The sequence below is a fragment of the Theobroma cacao genome, chromosome 2, assembly GCF_000208745.1.
Source record: "Theobroma cacao cultivar B97-61/B2 chromosome 2, Criollo_cocoa_genome_V2, whole genome shotgun sequence".
In the NCBI taxonomy this organism is placed as follows: domain Eukaryota; kingdom Viridiplantae; phylum Streptophyta; class Magnoliopsida; order Malvales; family Malvaceae; genus Theobroma; species Theobroma cacao.
Window position 1 is genome coordinate 3,631,819 of NC_030851.1, and position 19,493 is coordinate 3,651,311.

Here is a 19,493-nt window from a genome sequence, read left to right on the forward strand (position 1 = left end):
AAGTCTTTTAGAACCCGATTGGCTGAGCGGCACGATACGGTGGGGGTGGGTGTTAACAGCAGTTTTTGAGCCTCAGCACTCCAAACCCACAGTTTGTGGGTGGAGCCAAACGGGGCGTTAAGAGGTAAAAAGAGCTCTAATTTGGTCAGCAGCTGGTAGTTACTATGAGATTGTTGCGAAACAGAGCAACATAAATATTAAACACAGGAGCAATAGATGTTAAGGAAGGGATTTACAAGCACATACAATTATGCTGCCATACAATAAAGCTCTTGCTTTTGAAGGACTGTTTGCTAGAAGATACAATCTAGGGAAACAAAGGGAATGACATATGGTAAATCACAATCTCTCTCCAGTATTAGAATTTTAACTCTGATCCTCTGGTGCTGGGAGAATCCTTAAACCCTCTATCAAAAAATAAAGAATACAATGCAAGCATATGCATGTCATATCTTCTAGCCTTGGGAAAGAATGGATTTAAGTGCATCCTTCACATACGAGTACTTGAATGGGAAACCCAACTCCTTGGCTTTTGCAGGAAGCACCTTTTGCCCCTCCAGAACCTGCAATAAACCCAATTGGATGTGTTTGGATGAATGTAGTTAGAGGGAACACATAAAAGAAGGAAACAGAAGAACAAAAAGAATTAGAAAAAATACACCTACCACTGAAGCACCTTCCCCTAATACTGCTTTGAGGGCAAAGTCTGGCACAGGAAGCCATGATGGTCGGCCCATGGCATTTCCCAAATGCTCACACATCTCTGACAATCGGATGGGGTTTGGAGCAGTGCCATTTATAACTCCTGACGTTTCGGCAATTAAAGCAGGATGATGAACCACAACCATTCTCATAATAATATAACAGCAAAGTGAATGAGCGTAAAAAATACACTCTTAAATGGAAAAATATCAGTAAGGACAGAACAAGAATCATGATCTAGCTGATACCATGTGGTAGTACGCTAATAGCATGATATAACAAAGCATTTAGTCAATTTCAATTCCGTTTTGCTTCTATATCAATGCTTAGTCAGCCTGATTTTGTCTTGGGAATTTTCAAATGAAGTACATTGATGCATAGAAGATTACCTTTATAAGATGGATTGCGTAAAGCTTCACATATCAGGTTCACTATGTCATCCAAGTGAATCCAGGAAAACCTATCAAGAAGAAACATGATCAACATGTTGACAGGCAAAAGCAATATGAGCAGAAGGAAATAAATCAACAAGGCAATTTCAACAACTATTTGACATCCTTTAAAGGTTCTTATATTAGCTGTTATAAGATCAGGAGTATAAGCATTTTAATAGCAAATTGATGAAAACTTTTCTTCAGAAATGCTGATTTAATGGTGCCTTAGCAGCATACATATGTCAAACATGAATAAGTTGTTTCTTTCAGATGATAGCATACCATTGCTGTCCAGAGCCCAAAGGTCCTCCAGCAAACATCATGAAGAGAGGGATCATTTTAGCTGCAAAGGCTCAAAGATGTAAGATTGAAAGGCACTTCTTTCTAATTTCTTAAAGTTGATGAAACTGGATATCAACATACTCTTAAATAACAAAGAAAGAATATGCATGTTTTGTTGTTCTTAAAGATTTTATCAACCTATGCAGCCGAAAAGAAAAACTTTCTAAGATAACCAGCTGAATGCATAAACCATCCTTTCATTGGGCCCAGTTAAAAGACACCAATGCCTTTGAGTTTGTTGGGAAATCATATCTAATTTTTCTAATAAGTAAATAAGACTAGCTAGATTGGCTGAGACTCCCTTTTGAATTTACTTATAAACAACGTGTGTGGGGGTGAGAGAGATAGAGAGAGAAGAACATCAGTTATACCTAGAGCACCACCATCTTTTCCAAGTACCACTCCAATGCGAATAAGAGTTAGTCTCACATCCTTACTTACTTTAAGCGCTGTTCCTTCCCATTCCCTACAAACCTGAGCAAACAAATTGCATTAGTAAAAGGCAAGAACAATGCTCGGCTAAGTAAATATTCCTTTCTTACCTGAGCTAAGTAATCATTTCCAGAGGGACTGCTCTCATCAAATACTTGTGTTTCACTTGTGCCTGAGCATCCAGGAAAGAGAAACAGATGAAATTAAGCATATTAGAGGAGCCCCGCTGCAGTTAAAGGTAAGCAGCATTTAATTTCTCATGCAGCAAATGGACTGTGTTTAACTTCTTAAAAACCTTATCAAAGCAATGAAAAAGTTGGCCATCCTAGATCAATGTTTCATGATAGTATAGAGGAAAAAAAGTAGTAAATTGTGCCAGATACAAACCATAATAACCAACGGCTGTTGCACTAACCAACACAGTAGGCCGAACTCCTTGAGGTGAATTATTTATCAAATCTACAACCTTCAAATTCAGCGAAAATGGGCAGTGAAAAAACAGTTAAGAGGTTGTAGAATGTTATTGTTTAAAAGAAAAACAATGATCTTTCAAGTGCTTCCAACATGCAGAGAGCGACAATGAACATGATAAAGACTAACCTTAGTAGTGACTCTGACCCTGCTTTGCTTAATTTCCATTTTAATCTGCAATACATAAAAAGAACAAAGGATTTATCCAGCACGCAAAGATGTATGAAAAGATGCAGACATATCCACTTTAACAGTGAAGTTGAGAGAGACGTAATTGGAAGAAACTAGAAAGTGATATTGATGCTTAATTTAAGAGTTGTTAAAGATTGAAGAAATTTCAACATCCGTAGCATCACTTAGCAGATGCCATCAATCAAACGAGTGAGTGTGTCAGTGTGTGTGTGTGTGCATCAGGCTGAGAATTGTGTATCCTTGGATTGTCTGAAACCTTTGACAAGAAAAGAAAACCAAAATAGATGAAATCTAGGTCTCAAGAAGTGGGACCTATGCAGGAGGATATGATAGCAAATCATACATTGGGCAGAGCTAGTTTCCTAATGTGCTAAAAGCTTATGTCTATCTAGCAACATATATGAAAACTAGGATGAAAGATCTTCCAATACCAACCTCAGGAGACCATCTTGTGCTTATGGGCATTCCAGCCAAATTCACAACAGCATTTGATCCTTCAATGCAATCCTTCCACCCTGCCTCCTCTGCAATTATGATTCCTGGAAAGTCCTTGACTGCAAATGACAGCAGAACAAAGAATTAAGGGTAAAGAGGTGCACATACAGGGTATAATGAAACGACATGTAAGAACATGTATGTCTATGCATGCGTGTTAGGTATGTGCATGTAAACATCTGTATGTAAAAGTTCACCCTTTTCTGGCAATAAAATTTTTATTAACTTCTGCATGTAGAAAGCAATGTAGAGCAAAACCAAAGGTACTTATTACCTTCTTACCCGAAAATATTGACTCTGCTTTGGATCTTGAGCGTGTCAAGACACGAACATTATGATTGTCTGCATTTCAATTATATTATAGTTAAGTTGTGGGTAAAAGATCAGAAACAAATTAAATAAAATTGAAATGTTCAATTATAATTTTGGTTACCTGCATGCAGTCTTTGAACCAATCTTCTACCTATAAAACCAGTAGCTCCTGTCACTGATACTGTCATCTGATTTGCCTACAACAACCTACAAAGAGTCAACAAAATCTCCAAGGAACCTAATTGATCCAACATGACAAATTCACAACAACCAATATGAGCATGAAGCCGTATCACATTTGTGGACCCTGAAATATAATAGTAGTTCCCAAATCTTGGGAAACAAATATGAAAAGGTTGCTTTCAATTTAACAAAAGTGAGAATTTGTTAGAACAAACCTTCTGGGACTGAGCAGCACCACCAAAAACCCTGAATTTATTAGTCTCACCCACCTAAAAGAACACAACCAAAAATAAAAAGAATTACCACTTCAAAGAAAAACCAATGTATGTTAGAAGAGGGGGAAAAGTGGTGAATTTCAAAGTAGTCAGAACTTACAGAGAAAGAGTGAGGGATGTGAAGAGAAGGAGAGATGAAGTGAGTCCATGAAAGAGAAGTGGGACTGCAGAACACCTCCATTTTCATGGATTTTCTTTGCCAAGGAACCTGTCCTCTTAGGCTGTTAGCTGAAAAGAAAAACTATTTCATGCAATGCTAGTTTCTTGGTTAGATAAAGTATGCTTTTTTGTATGTTGAAGAGTTGAACAAAAAACAAGAGGTCGTGTTTAATTGGGAGCCACACCAAACCAAACGCCATCCCCTTCACCCGTTTCCTGGAGTGGACTCTGGCACTCGACTAAACCAAACCGGACAGACGATTTCCTTCTAATAACTGACCTCTACCCGGAAAAATATAATTAAAAATCGTTTATTCCCATTGGTCCAAACCCGAAAACTTTGGACCAATGGGACATATTTGGACCCATGCTTGGTTCATAGCGAGCCCATTTTATTAAAATCAAAAGAAACAACAAGTCCAATTAACGAATAAATGATTCTAGGCTTCTATCGTTAGCCTCTGTCAGTGGTACGGTAAGTGAGAAATTGTGAGAAGACAAGAAAATGGCGATGATGCAATTGTGCGGCGCTGTAGCAAGGAGAGTGATGACGTTGCAGCGGCCTCCGCTGACATCTGCCTCGATGAGTGGGGTAGCGGCGGGAGCGCCGATCCTGTGCGGCAGAGGCGACAAGAAGACAAGGAAAGGGAAGAGATTCAAAGGGTCATATGGGAACGCTAGACCCAAAAAGGAGAAGATGATAGAGCGCATCAAGGATAAAGTCGAGGTTCCCAGGTCTACCCCTTGGCCTCTCCCCTTCAAGCTCATCTAATTTTTCTTTTTCTTTCTTTTTTCTCATGTTCTCTCTGTGTCGCTTTTGTAATAACTGTAGTAATGAAGCTAAAAATACGTGTTAATGATTATGACTCATGAGCAGAATTTGAACAATTTTGTGGCTGTTTGATTGGATGAGTTACTTTATTTTTCTGGGGTTTAAGTTTTAGGTAAGGGTTCTTGTTTATTTAAACTGTTACTGTGTATTAATTTCAAAGTTTATCTTTTTAGATCATCATTTTCCTTGTTAAAAGGTATTATATCTAGAATACAGAGGAGTATTTAGGAATGAAGAACCTGCTGACTGCTGTCAATGGTTGCCATTTGAAATTCCCCCATGCCTTCAATTTTTGCTTAAGAGCAGAGAAAACCATAATTGAAAATGCAACAGTTGTTACTGGGTTAAGGAAGCAGAACATGTTATTTATGTAATCTAATACTTAAACATAGATGGTAAGAGTAAACAAGGCTTTTTCATCGGTAGGTTTAGAATGGTTGAACAAACCCTGAATAGATAGATAGCAATCTAGAATTAATGCTTTTTGATTCCAGCAGACTTGCTGCTCATGTGTTAGAACTGGAATTTATGAGGGATATGATTTTTATGGTTGATTAATTCTGGACTGAAAATCGAAAGCTGAAGTGGACCTAAAACTTGGTTTGGTTAACATCATATCAATGCTTGATTCATGGTTTTAGCCTTTTAGGAGGAAAAAAAAGGTAATGGCTCAATAATTGAAGTCTGATAAGGATGTTGGAATTCAGAAAGGAAGGATATGAAATCAATGTCAAGGTTCTTAGTTGGTTTCGTATGCAGTATCAGATAGTGTTAATATAAAGCATGGCCTTGCATATTCAAATAATTGACCAGGGAAGATATCCCACTTAAAAGTTAACTTTAGTTGTAATCAGATTTTGGGATAGGATGTGATGCCTGAATATGGCTCTATACAGATCAAATCTAGATGGATATAGCTGTTATTTGTTTCACAGGATGAAAGGGCACCTGCTGAATCTAAAACAAAAGAAGAGATGAGAGATCATTCGTTTATTGACAATCCTCTGTGCTAATAAGAAGAATTTCCTATCCATGCTTCCAAAACATTGCTTTCTTATCTTCAACCTCTGCTTCTGTGTTTGAATGTCTGATGAAGCAAGTGTCTAGTCAGCAGGAACAAGCATCTCCTTCAGAGCTGAAGGTTCCAGTGGCTCAATTCTCCATTAATCTCAGTATTACCACAAGAAAAATGTAGGACAAGTAACAGTAATGTCAACGAAAACACCTAGCATCTGCATTGCAACTGTGATGAAAGCTGGTCTCTTTTTTCTCTTTCTGTTGTGAACGGGTCCACAAATCTAGTGCAACCTCCAAAACAATGGCGAGTCCAATGACGAAATATATTAAGCCAAATAAAATAGTGGTGACTCCAATTGAAACCGTGAGGAGATAATGCTTGCTGTCTCCTGATTCAGTTGCCAGCCTAAATCCAGTATACATCGCCCATATGATCATGAGCATTGTGATTACAGTCATGAGGGCCTTGGCAATAGCTTTGGAGATAGTCCTTGTCTCCTGCCCTGTTTCATGGGAGAGAGAAAGGGGGTAAGTAGGCAATTAAAGCAATTAAGGTGGAGATGGAACTGCCGGTAAAAGAAGCTTGCAAGGCTTTCTTGGCATGGCTTCTCTCTCTCTCTTATCCTATTGCTTAGCAGTACTTTTAATTTGGTTTATCCCCTAAATTTGGTTGTTTCTATTTTCTATTCATCCCCGAAATTATCAAGTTCTGTAGTACTTTTTCCGTTATAAGATGAGTCTCAAAGCCAGACTTCCTAGAGACCTGAAATGTGAATCGGCCATGGGTGTAATGCATCGAAGCAAGACCCATAAAAGTGAAACAAACTAAAAATAAAAGCGTTAAAAGTACAGTTTTTTATATGTATATACCTTGATGTATGCCTGATAGCTTGGGCAACTGTTCTGATATATCCATAAACATGCCTGCCAGAATGGAAAGCCCGAGTACCAGAAACAAGAAGCCGAAGACCATCGTAGTGACTCCAACATGGAAAGCCCGGGCAGCAACGGCAGTGTATCGCCATGGTTCCATTGTCAGTTGAAAGCCCCAGCAGATTGTCCATAACAGCAAAGCCATTGTAACCAAAAAGCCAATTGCACGCAGCAATGCAGGTGTAGCAGTAACATACCTGCGTTTCATCTTCTTCATCCTCGTCCTCACCTAGTCATCATCCATCTCAGTTGACAAAATGAGACGGAGGAGCTTTGCAAATGGGGAAACTTGGTTTTCTTGTATAACCCAATTCTAGGAATCACCCATTGACGTCGAAATCAGAGTCGCTTTTCATCGTTTTTGTTGGCTGATGCCAGTGGCAATGACTTGAAAAAATGTAATTTTCAATGAGGGGGGACAGAGTATGAAGGTTGCATGGTAATGGGCATACGAGTTCCAGCCCAGGATTTGTCATGTCAAGTTCATTTTTGCCTGTCGCAATTACTGTGACCCACCAAATTGCAAAATTTGCAATCAGACTTTTATTACCTTCCTTAAAACATTTATGGTGTTTACCACATTAGCGTGGAGGGAATATTGCGTATTGTATTGTTTTGTTCTATGGCATACAGGGACGTTCTGTCCCATCTGACATGGTGTACATCGTTCCAAATTTAATTAACTTCAAAGGAGTCAAGGCATCCTAGATCCAAATGTTTCCTAATGGCTCAATTGCCAATTAAATAAAATACCCACGGAAGCCCTGAAGATGGAAAGATGCATAAAAATATTTTGAAGAATTCATCATGATCATCGTACTTCTATGCCTCAACAAGCATTTGATACCCTTCAATCTGAGCTATGATCTTATACAGAAACCCAGACACAAAGCAATAGATACAAAGGAACATCCACAAGAATGTTATTAAAGCTTTCATTTGCATTCACTTGAATAAATGCAAAGTAGATGCTGCCCTTGATCCCACAGTACACTCAAAAGGATCCTCTAGACCTGCATCAATGGAAAATTAAAAATTCAGACACCAAAGAAATAACCAAATGGGAAGAGCAGGAGAGAGACTCATTTAATCACTATATATGCGATTCTTCATAGAATTTTCTCATCAGAGAGGGTGCGTAGGGAAGGATTGGCACCCTATGCAAACAGAATTGAAATTTGAGGAAAAACCATGTCACACAGTCCTATAAATTCGGTTCCAGGTGACAAAAGAGCACATTAATTACTTCCTCGATAGACTAGAATAATTTTAGGAAAATATATCACAAAAATCTTTTCCATTTCAAATCGAAAATAATTTTTTCCTACTTCCACATTACTTGATTTTAAACCTTAGCCATGCAACTTTTCTAAACTTACACATTTTCATGCTTACACCACTCTCTTCAGGTGCACAAGCTCCTTTCTTAGCATGCATATTCTAAGATATTGAAACAAGAATGTACTGTTTTTAATATAAATCCAAGAGATTTTTGCAGCTAAACTTTAAGGAAAGTGCTTCCAACCAGTAGCCAACCATTTGAGACAAAAGCTATCACCAAACTATAATTACGAAATCATACAATCAATTATGTAAATCTAAATAACAAACTATATGACTAACCTTTATTTATTGGGACAGAAAAGATGCATGTTTTAGTCATTGTCTTCTCGACCATAATCATATGCAATCTCAATCTGCATCAAGAATGAAAAATCAGAAATTTGGTGATAGGAGCTGACAGCACCAAAGATATCTACATATGCTAGGTAAGCAACAACATAAATCAACAAGAAGCAACACAGCACATTAATATTTGGATATTTCAAGCCCATTATTGGACAAGATGACTTCCCCTTTTCCTTTTGTCCTACTTCCTCAAACAATATAAATCAAGTTTTGACACTTAGCAAGGTCAAGACAAAAACCAACCTACTTAAAAGAGAAAGATTTGTAAAAACATAGTGGCAATAAAGAGCCTTACTACCCACTAAAAAGTAGCTGTGAAAGACAAGCAAGCAGGCCACTTTAGTTACTTTTCTTCTTCTAGTCTGCAGTTTAATGGATAACTATAAAGAAGGGCAATGGCAGAACAGCAGGGAATGGAGCAATCCCAGATTTTCTGGCCAAAATACTAGAATTTGGAAATGATGTGAACAATACAGAAGAAGAAATATGAACAACTAGAGCACATATCTACTCTCATGCAAGAAAGGTCAGTTACCATAGAAAGGTTTAGACACTTGAATACTTCAATGAAAAGAAATGCACTACGTGCAACAAGAATTGTGGATAAGTGAAGTAACATGTGAAATATGGAAAAGAGCATAATGATTAGCAAGTGAATCATAACAATTACCCCAGATGGTGGAACAGGGTTTCGAGTAAACTTGGAACCACCAGGAGCCCAAGGAACTGCAAATGGAATATTATGTGAGCTTCAAACTGCATATTAGGTTTAAAACTGGAAATAAGCACTTCAGAAGAAACCTAGCTATATTTTCACAGTCAAGCAATAAAATGAAATAATTAAATCCACATGCCATAGCAAGAGCAAGATCTAAGCAGTCTGCACATTATGCATAACAAATAAATTTTACATGAACATTTGCATCAAGAAAAACATATTTCTTTTCATGTCAATGAACTTATCCATACATTTATGAGATCATGGGAAAAGCTTTGAGGATACCTTAACAACATTGAGCAACCAACTATAGTGTCATCACTTTTCCAGAAGTATTGCTAAAAGATATGGTGCACTGGGTAAGAAGCTCAAACGCTAAACATTTCCTTAAGATGGAAGAGGAACAGGACAAAATGTACAAAAGCATGCCAAGAATAACCAGCCATTGGTAAGCAGATACAAGATTTACAAGTGGAAAAGAGATGCCTCTAGAAATGAGAGGAGAAGCGACCAAAAATAGTGTGGTAGCATTTCTCCTCACCTATATCTGCAAGCCTTGGCCCTCATGTATCTTGTTTTTCACATTTAACGAAAGTTCACTGGCAATCAAAATCATGGAACTATCTACTGAGTCCTAAGTAAGAGTTATCAATAAGAATTCATTCTGTTTTCATAGTTTTGGGCTAGTTTCCTCTCCATTGTTTCAAAAAATAAAGTTCAAAAGAACCTACGAATCCCCAAATGCTTATACATGTCTCTTCAAGTCAAGTCTACACATCAGCGGAATAACTTTTCATATTCCATTAATTCAAACTGAGACTCTCTTGGAAAACCACCAACCAACTATAACAGTACTTACCAATATAAGGATCAGGGTGCCGCCACTTATTGTAAGTTGCTTCACCATCAGCTATCATTCTGTCAATTGTGTCAAGATCTTCCTGCAAAAACCCACCAAACTGTATAATGCAGCATCAAAAACCAAACATTTCGATTACTACAATAATCACCATTTATATGAATCCTTAAGTTCAATGCAGGATGTCAATGAGCTCAAATTATCATCATAGAAACAAACATAGGAACCCTCCCCCCCCCCCCCCAAAAAAAAAAGAAAAAAGAATTTACTTCAAATTACAGTAAAGAGAAAATTTGAAGACTAAACAAATCTTCATTCAAGATTTAAGTTAATTAACTAATATATTAATAAAACTTGTAAACCAAAAATTAAGACGACGAGACAATGTGAAAATGAGAAATGAGGAAGACAAACCACATGCTTGTTGGCTTCGAATTTCTCCCGTAGATCAGAGGCCTAAAATTAAAAAAAAAAAATCAAAGATTGAATATTTGTAAAGAGAAAAATTAGAATGTGAACTGATGAGATCTTGGGAGATTGAAAAATAAGGATTTACATCTCGATAGAAGAGGTGGCGATGAACGGCCCAGTTGAGGGTGTCTTTGAGGGCGCGACGGTAAAGGATCCGAACCCTCTCTTTTTGCGCTGCTCTTCGAGCTAAGTACGCAGCCGTCGTGGCTCCGCTCATCTCAGTTGCTTTTGCTTTCTCTAGACTCTTCTCCCTCAAATTCTACCCACTCGGCTATAGGTGGGGAAGCGTTGATCTTTGACTGTAGACGAACCGATCAATAATAGCAACGACGACGTATCACGGGTGTCTTTCAACGCAGCGTTTAACCTTTGAAATAAAGGGGTTTAGACATAGTTGATAATTTACAAGAAAAATAAACTTTTAAATGAAAACGTTAGACTGGATTTTATGAAAGGAAAAATATATCATCCATCTTTTCTTTTTTGCATTCAATCTCCTGTCTAAAATTATGAAAAATTTATAAATTAGATTATTTTTTTGAAGAGAAGATATTGATTTAGTGTCAAGGTAATACAAAAAAGAATTTAACTTTAATCCGATCAATGTCAAACGCTTCCAAAAAGTGACAGGTAAGATGATTGACAATGATTACCAAGTAAGTAGAAAATAATAAAAAATTTATAAACGTAAACGCTGTACATTCTATCAAATTAATCTTTCGAGAAAAGAATAATGATCTCGTGATACTGTTACGTTTTAATAAAGTTAGACTTTCTAACTTTGATTGACATGAAATTTAGCTTATACTTCACAAAAATAAATACTACATAGATAAATAACCTAGAAATTCCATGTAAAGAAATTGCATTAGGTTAGTTTATCATATTCGAGAATATAATCTAAGTCAATTTGGTACTTACTGATGCATGTATTTAATTAATAAAAAAAGTGTGATGGTTAGTGCAACTTGGTATTTACAAAGCTTAATAAAGTTACATTTGAGTCATCTACTTAAATCAATTATAAATAGTTCTTCAATACTTGAAATACTGAATAAAATCCAACTGATAATTAACAAAGCTTAGGCAGCTAGCAATATACCGTGTTTGCTTCATGAAAAACGGCGGAGAAGGGTATCAGATTGCAGCATTCATCATTGCAATAAGGAGTTGCTAAAGCTCAAAGCTATCAGCCGGAAGGAAAGGGTAGAGAGAGGAGAAGAAGAAAGCAAATCCTATTCATTAATTGGTAACAAGCCTGACAGGCTAACAGCAAATCCAGAAAGCCACATTTCCAAAATCCGTGCTACTTGATCCAAGTTCACCTAGATATTAATACAGACTATCACGAGTGTAAAGAGATACATAGGAAACCAGAAAGCAATTTCATCAATCCCAGCTTGGCCTCTAAACCGTTCCAGGTTAAGATTTACATTTTTTACCACTCTATGATGGTCATCGCAATCTGTCACAGTTTCAATCTCAAAAAGAATGCTATATGGCCTATAATTTTCATGAAATTACCTCTATGCTGTATACGTATATTTATATAGGCATAAACAAAGCTCACAAAAGGGACGCCATGCTGTTTTTCCAACCATAGGATCTCCGCCTTGGGCGTGGAGGAGTAAAGCTAAGCCCAAACATTTCCTTGAGGGCCCGCCCTTGCTCTACAAACCTAATCAGCTTTGCAACAATAGCAGCACTCTCTGTGACATGATTCACATCCTTGTTATTGCTCCACAACTGGTTGACCAGCTGGAGCCTTCTCTGCTTCGAGTTCAACTCAATGCCCCATTTGTGATACAGTTTCTGTCTCTCTTCTTCTGAAAACCTTTTACGCATCAGCTTGCTCAACGTTTGTCTCTCACGGCGAAGAGCTCTCACACTGCATCGACAAGTTAACAGATTAAGACAAGTTGATTTAAGTAGAAATTATATGCAAGGATTATATATATATGTTCCAGGAAAGTATACATAAAATAACATCCATGTCACAATGTAAAGAAAAAAACTTCAAACATTTACTAAGGCTGTTGTGCATTTTTCTAGATTTTCACTACTGGTTGGTTGCGATCCTCCCAATTACCATGTCCAAAGTATAAATACTAAGACAAGCACTAAAGCATACTTCACGGATATGCAACATCAGGTATCCAACACTAGATACTGAAACCTATGGAGGTTCCAGAGAAGAGAACTCTGCTCTGTTGACAGTTTCTAGACTGAGATATATATATGTCCTGTGTTCAAACAAGGAATGTGATAATAAGTTGTGTGTTTGAACACATCACTGTTCAAAGTCCCTTAGACTATTGATGCTTGCAAGAGAGAGAAAGAGAGAACCTTGATGCCAGTGTGAGAGTCCGACCATCTTCTACAGCTTGATTTCCTTGAGAAAATGTCTCCTTGAGGAAGGTAAGTCTCCTAAGCTCTACCTCCATGTATATGGAATCAGTTGGATCACCTTTAAAGAGCAGGAAGAAATATGTTCTGTGAACCAAGGAAACATTGCAAGCTTGCCAAAGTTCAAATATTGCTCTCTGCTGCCTCTCAAATTCCAGGGGCCAATCCAGAGGGGTGCCCGATGCTTCATGCATTGGATCCAGTCCTACATCTTTCATACCCTTTCCAGACTCATCTGCTTCTAGCCCTGTGCCCTCCTAGGATGAGTGTATCAAAACATTTTCAAAGAAATCAAATTTCATGACACATGCCCAATTTCACATTTTAAAGTTCCCCAGACATGGAAGGGAAAATAATAGGCATATTCTCACCTGACCATTGGCAAGTTGCTTCTTCAGTCCTGCAACAAAAGTATGAATGCTAGTAATATCCTCATCTGCAGAAGTCTTGATAGAAGCACACCCAAGAGAAGACTGAGAATTATTCCTGGAAAGCACTTCATTATTGGCACCATAATTTAATGAAGGAAACTTCTTTCCGTAACCTTCTGGTCTTCCAGGAAAGTTTTTCTCCAACCCATTGGGTGGGGTGCTTTCAATATATTCTCTGTCAGCATAAGGAAAAGATGTACCACCCATGACTTCTGCTCTACAACTCCAGCTCCTACTCAACTTCAGGCTTCTAGAACTTGACAAATCTGCTATCTGGGCATCTGGGGATGATTTATCAGGGTAAGAACTTACAAGAGAATCAATTGTCTTCTGTGCATGATGAAGTCTCTGCTCCAATGCATCATATATAAAACCATTTTGAATATGATTTGTTTCTCTACCTCCATTCATTGTGGTAGACATTGTTTCCTGGCCTGCCACATCTCCATCTCCATACAGTGTCAATGCCAATGTTCCTTCACTTTCACCATTGGGTAAGACACGAGATTCATAATTATCATCCCCGCCTGATTCTTCTGTCTCTATACATTGAACTTCTTTGCAGTATTCAACATCAGCAGTTTCACCTGGAGTCTCATCTAGGCTTCGCCCAGAATCCGATCTAACAAGCTTCTTTCCAATTGACAGAGGTGAGGAGGTAACATCAGACATTGAATGATCCTCATGATTGTTAAGAGGCTCATGATAGGGCTCTGCAAGATTACTCCCACTCTCTGTGTCATAACAATGGATCGAATTAAATTTTTGAACTCGCACATCCAATCGATTAGAATCAGCCAAACAAGATGATTCTGATGCTGAATAGTCATCATCCCATGCATCCCCTGCTTGTTGATTGAGATGGTAATTGATCCTTGCCTGATCAGAGAAAGGAAAAGAAGGGTTAGCAGCTGAAAATGGAGCTATCAAAAAGTAATTAAGCAATTAAAATTTAATGAACAATATAGCTATTAGGCACCATATTCAGCGAAAAGCATAACATGTAAAGATACAGAATTTAGGCAATAACATATACCGATTGTCCTGAATCTTGATCATGTCCAATCATCCTCAGCAAATCCTCAACCCGAGATTGAGCAAGATCACGTTGCTTAGTCAACTCTCTAATCTCCTTCTCCATCTGCAGAATGCAAAGCCATGTAATCAATGTTAGGCAACAAGTACCATGCAAATGCCTAAGCTTTCACTTCTATTGTTATGTCAACCACCGCAGATGTGATAATGCATAGGAAACCGGCTTTTCTGAGCAAAAGATAAAACAGTTTGCTTGCAGCCTAACTTCCACAAGCAAAAGCATCTATTTGCATGCTGTAGTCAAAATTTCACCTATCCTGAATCCAATTTTATATCACCCATGCTTTATAATTTTATCATCAGAATGCATGATTCACCACCAGGTTTATGTATCATGCTAGACAAGATACAGAGGAGTAGTTGCATAAATTGCAAATCTGTCAATCCATTTATTTTTGGAAAAACAACAATCAACTATGCTCTGTGTAGAGGATCCCATGACATCCTTCCTAATTTCCGAAAGGGAATGATTTATGAGAGATCTGAAAGAACATTTGGAACCTGTAAGAGTGTCCTTAAAATATCTACCAAGTGAAGTGTGAAAACCTATAAACACCAAGACACAAAATGCATACCAAAGACCTTGTTAAGTAACACAATTTATGAAAAGAACAAAAACTTTATTTTATTTTCACCATAGATAGGAACGAAGAAATACATTCAAAAGTCAAACCCCAGCATCCCTTCAGTCACTATTGAGTGCAATGCATATGACTTCCAATATAGTAAAACTTAAAGGATCACGCTGCAGGCAGCATGTCTGCAATATATATGTTATATGTGACAGAAATGATTTTTGTTGAGGTACACATAATTGCATGTCCAAATATATTTGCAGATGAGTTTTGAAAGCAAATCATAACCTTTTGAATCTGAAGATCTTTCTTTCTCAGCAAAGCTGCATAGTCACTGCTTGAGGGAGGAGGAGGGGCAGGAGTCTTGAGTTCACTTTCTAACCTGGCCACCTCTCTTTGTAAATGCTTAACTAAGGCCTTATCAGACATGACCACGTTGACCTGCGCTTTTGTACTAACTTCTTTTGCACAACAAGCAAACAGAAGAGTGTTCCTGGTTTGTTCAACATGGCTCCTCGCAGGGCTCAAGGTACATATGATGGCAGTCCTGGCATTGCCACCCAAGCATGGCTGCAGTATGCGTGTCAGCTTAGAATCTCTGTAATTGATATGCCCTTGTCTGCCTTTACTGCATCCATCATAGCACCGCGTTGATGAGTTTAGCAATCTAGTAGGTGATGATATTTTAACAAGAAATTGCCTTTTTTTAAATTCATAAAAGAATTCTGTATTCGGACACAATCTTGTGGTAAAATATTACTGAAACTAACGCAGACTAACAAACCGGATAGAAGGAACTAACCCTAAAAAATATTGCAAATAGTGATTTAAAAAATTAGTTTATTGAGAAAAATTCAGCTCTGAGTCTAAATAAGCAAACCATCATAAAACTTTGCCCCAAATTCTCTGTTTCCTTTTAAAATTGAAAAACTGAAGGCTATAAATAACTACTTAAACAATCACACACCTATGCCCAAAGATTTATATATATTAAACAATTTGTTGCAGATGATTGAAATAAAAAAAAAAAAAGTACTCTAAATATAGCCAGTCAACCTTAGCTTGCGAACAACAGTTGACAGAGTCAGTAAACTGCGATTTATATGGCAACCCTCTTTCAGTCTTGCCCCGGTGGATAATGCCTGAGATGCTCGTTCACTTCCAGCCAAATCAACAAAATTCTGCACTCAAATACCATTTTCATTATTTGAGAAGAACTACTTATTTAGTAAACTGCAAACGTAAAGTAAATTCCATGAGCCATACCACACTTGCTGAAAGGGTGGTTGAATTTTCTTTTCCTAGGAACTCACGAGCAGAGCTTTCAATTGTCTACAAAAGTTAGAAGTCACATCATGGTAAGCTCAAAAAGAAAATAAAAAACTCGACATCACTACACATAAGCTATTAGCAATTAAATGATCAAGCAACACAAAGAGAAGCATACCAATCTTATAATTTGATGAGATCTGGAGCTTCTCTCATTCAAGGAGGTCTCTCCTATCCTTCTTTGAGCTGCAACAGTGCAATGTATTAAAATATTAATAAAATTACATAGAGGTGCAACATCATCCAGTAAACAGAGAACTCTTTATGATGCTTTACCATCACAGATTGCCAGGAGTTCTTTCAAATGGTTCCAGTCCCTCAGTGGTTCCTCCGTGACTTTTTCCACAATGGTTCCTCTCTGATGAATAGAGCTTGTTAGAGCAACCATATATTCGATAAAATGAAAACAAATTTAGATGTTGGTATTCACCTCAGGATCATCACGGAGCCTAAGTTGGGTGTTATCTAAGCTTAGGAGGTCTGTAATAGCTTCATTGTATATCTCAATTGCTGAGAACTTCAAAACAAATGCTCTCTCTTCATGCTGTAATGATGATCTCAGTATTACATAAGGAACGCCTTTAAGTAATAGGTATGGAAAAATGCAAACACGATGGAACTAAAACAAGTCAAAACTTTCATTACTCTGTTTATGTAGTCAAATATATCTGCAACAGTATACTCAGTTATTCCAGTCATGGTGTATGTCTTCCCACTGCTAGTTTGTCCATATGCAAAAATACTAGCTGGGGAACAGAAGGAAGAAAAATTGTTAGAGAAAGCTTTTTCCTCACCAAGTAGTTCATCAACAGAGAACAAACACCAAGATGCCGATACCCCTACTTACAATTAATACCACTAACAACTGAAAGAGCAATCTCCTTGGCTCCTTCCTCATACACTTGCTTTGTTGAGCAGTCACCTCGAAATACTCTATCTGTCCCCAACATAAGAAGGAAGGAAAAAAAGACAGCAACATAAATAGAGATACATAAAATGAAACTCTACTCATCAAAACTGCTTTCAAATCCCAAGCACATAACAGAAATAACTATTTTGAAGTTTGACGCTTTTAAATCTCATTATAAAACTTAAGCCAACAATGTAGGTTATATAAAAAATTGACGAGATCTCGATCATTAAGATGGCCTAGGTTCAATTCGCCAGGCACTTTACAGGAGAAATTTAGTATCCATTTAGCTATATCATAGTGAAAGTTTGAGCAAGAAATTAAGAGTCAGTTATCACTAATTTAAAGCAACAAATTTATTAGATCACAGCCAAAACATGGAAAAAGCAGGTATTTGCTCACCAAATTGATAGGCAGACGGGAATGTGGACCCTTCCCGGAGGGTGTTCCGATATAGGATAGTACTGTCATTGATGCACTCCCAATCGGCAACTTCATTTGCTACAATTTCCTTCTCACTCAAAGGCCTCAACCTCACCACAACCAGAATCCTCTCCTCACGAGCACCTGCCATTTGCCCCTTCTGCTCCTTCTCCAACTTCTTTAACTCTTCCCCACCAATTGCCCCCATTTTTCACGCTCCTCTTTTGTTGTTACTCACCCTACCACACGTTAAATCGTAAAAAGACCCATGAATACGCAGATTCTCAGAAAGAGAAAAGAATCAAACTCAAGAGGTCAAACACACACACTCAATCTTGCTTTCCTAAAAATGCAAGACAGTTTATAAGTTAACAACAAGGTTGTTGAGGCTGCCAAAGATATATTAGGCCTAGGCCCATCCTTCCACAACCATAGTGTATCTGCAACAAGAAGCTAATCATGATTATCAAGCCAACTAACTAAAGAAAATGATCCACGAGTATAAAGACTAATTACGGGTTATATCAGCAACAACGAGCTAATCATAAGCTTTTATCCAACCAACCTGAAAATGATTTGATTTTTAAAGTTAAACATCAACTAAAACCAACATTTAAAAAATGAAAATAAAAAACAAATGTCAATCAAGCTGGTAGTTAAGATGAAAAGCTCCCTCCCTAATCTTCAAGCCTTCAACCCCCAAAAATAATCAATTTTTTAAAGGGAAAGAAAAAGAAAGAAAACTTTCGCTAGTTGTCACCAAGACACCAACTATGCTTAAATGCCAAGCAACGAAAATCTTAACTTTACTTCCTTTTTTTTTATACCTCAAATCGCAGAATGGCGGTTCAATTAAAAGAACCAAGAGTATCTACTTCAGTACCAAAACCCTGTCGTTTTCCCTCCATTATGCTCTGATCTGAAAGGGAAACCGCTAACCGTACTCTTCCTCCTCGAAACTCGAGCACTGCAAACACCAAACCGAATAAAATCTAAACAACGTTTGAAAAGACAACTGAGCTTGCTTCGAAGAACACAATAAAATAGGGGCATTTTAACGCAAGCCTCCGAGTTTCATTTATTTTTAAACGTTAGCGCTTAGTTAAAAAAAAATCTAACCGTTAATTTCTGAGATTAAAAACACTGAAAAAAAATTTACAACTGCCTCACGTACGAAAACAAAATACACTTGTCAATCTGTCCTTAAGCTTAAGCATAAACTAAATTAAATTCCTTCCTTTAATTTATTTAAAGGAAAAAAAAAGAAAGAAACGAAAAAAAAAGTTTTAGTGAAATGAAAGCTGCTACGAACTTCATCGACGAGGAAGAGAGACGTGACTTGGAAGAGCAAGAATAGAAGCGAAATCAAAAGGTGCTATCGCTTTACGCGTGGAATAAAGTTGAAAACTGGAAGGATAAAATGGAGAATGTGAAATTCAACACAAGGGTTAAAATGGTGAAAAACAATAGAACCAACCGGAGATGTACGGAGCTTGATGGAACAGTTAAAACCGGCGATTGCATCAAAAATCGCAGGGAATGAGAGAGAAAGTGAAAGGGAGCGTTTTCTTTTATCTGTTATAAGCGGTTTCTCTCTTGCTCCTGAAATGGGACCCGTGGTCCTGCGAATCTGATGCGACGTCAACGTCTTTTGAAGTTTCTCTTCCCTTGCGCGTTTTGGACCAGCTGTGGGGGATGGAACATGGCCTGTGAGAGTAACTCAATGACGATTTTACCCTTGCTTTTTGTTTGTGGATTTCTAAAAGGGTAGGGCACGTGGCAGAAGGGAGATTGGCATCAGTTTGTCT

The 19,493-nt window shown here is 37.7% G+C and overlaps 4 protein-coding genes across 16 annotated transcripts; 1 reads left to right on the forward strand and 3 right to left on the reverse strand.

The window, feature by feature from the left end:
- LOC18607684 (epimerase family protein SDR39U1 homolog, chloroplastic) lies at positions 192-4,204 on the reverse strand. 2 transcript variants are annotated; one of them, XM_007041960.2, is made up of 13 exons: positions 3,939-4,204; positions 3,779-3,832; positions 3,502-3,577; positions 3,351-3,410; positions 3,009-3,127; positions 2,511-2,555; positions 2,298-2,376; positions 2,021-2,082; positions 1,850-1,952; positions 1,419-1,479; positions 1,092-1,162; positions 666-805; positions 192-563 (listed from the first exon to the last, which is right to left on the reverse strand). In XM_007041960.2, exons 1-13 carry the CDS (start codon positions 4,023-4,025, stop codon positions 456-458), a joined length of 1,065 nt encoding a protein of 354 aa, XP_007042022.1. In that variant the 5' UTR covers positions 4,026-4,204; the 3' UTR covers positions 192-455. The 2 variants fall into 2 exon arrangements, with proteins under 2 accessions (XP_007042022.1, XP_017970751.1); XM_018115262.1 differs by having other exon boundaries at positions 3,502-3,587.
- LOC18607685 (30S ribosomal protein S31, mitochondrial) lies at positions 4,397-5,001 on the forward strand. The gene has a single exon (XM_007041961.2). It carries the CDS (start codon positions 4,503-4,505, stop codon positions 4,767-4,769), a length of 267 nt encoding a protein of 88 aa, XP_007042023.1. The 5' UTR covers positions 4,397-4,502; the 3' UTR covers positions 4,770-5,001.
- On the reverse strand, positions 7,538-10,823 carry LOC18607687 (NADH dehydrogenase [ubiquinone] 1 beta subcomplex subunit 9). 2 transcript variants are annotated; one of them, XM_018115267.1, is made up of 6 exons: positions 10,602-10,823; positions 10,460-10,501; positions 10,046-10,127; positions 9,139-9,194; positions 8,403-8,476; positions 7,538-7,792 (listed from the first exon to the last, which is right to left on the reverse strand). In XM_018115267.1, exons 1-5 carry the CDS (start codon positions 10,731-10,733, stop codon positions 8,435-8,437), a joined length of 354 nt encoding a protein of 117 aa, XP_017970756.1. In that variant the 5' UTR covers positions 10,734-10,823; the 3' UTR covers positions 7,538-7,792; positions 8,403-8,434. The 2 variants fall into 2 exon arrangements, with proteins under 2 accessions (XP_017970756.1, XP_017970755.1); XM_018115266.1 differs by having other exon boundaries at positions 10,046-10,145; positions 10,602-10,807.
- LOC18607688 (kinesin-like protein KIN-7E) lies at positions 11,735-19,341 on the reverse strand. 11 transcript variants are annotated; one of them, XM_018115260.1, is made up of 15 exons: positions 19,163-19,341; positions 18,513-18,652; positions 17,665-17,924; positions 17,200-17,289; positions 16,998-17,098; positions 16,783-16,896; positions 16,629-16,710; positions 16,471-16,538; positions 16,290-16,355; positions 16,080-16,204; positions 15,312-15,651; positions 14,390-14,494; positions 13,294-14,232; positions 12,863-13,179; positions 11,735-12,404 (listed from the first exon to the last, which is right to left on the reverse strand). In XM_018115260.1, exons 3-15 carry the CDS (start codon positions 17,891-17,893, stop codon positions 12,083-12,085), a joined length of 2,898 nt encoding a protein of 965 aa, XP_017970749.1. In that variant the 5' UTR covers positions 17,894-17,924; positions 18,513-18,652; positions 19,163-19,341; the 3' UTR covers positions 11,735-12,082. The 11 variants fall into 11 exon arrangements, with proteins under 11 accessions (XP_017970749.1, XP_017970741.1, XP_017970750.1 ...); XM_018115252.1 differs by having other exon boundaries at positions 17,665-18,250; XM_018115261.1 differs by lacking the exon at positions 19,163-19,341 and adding an exon at positions 18,998-19,042.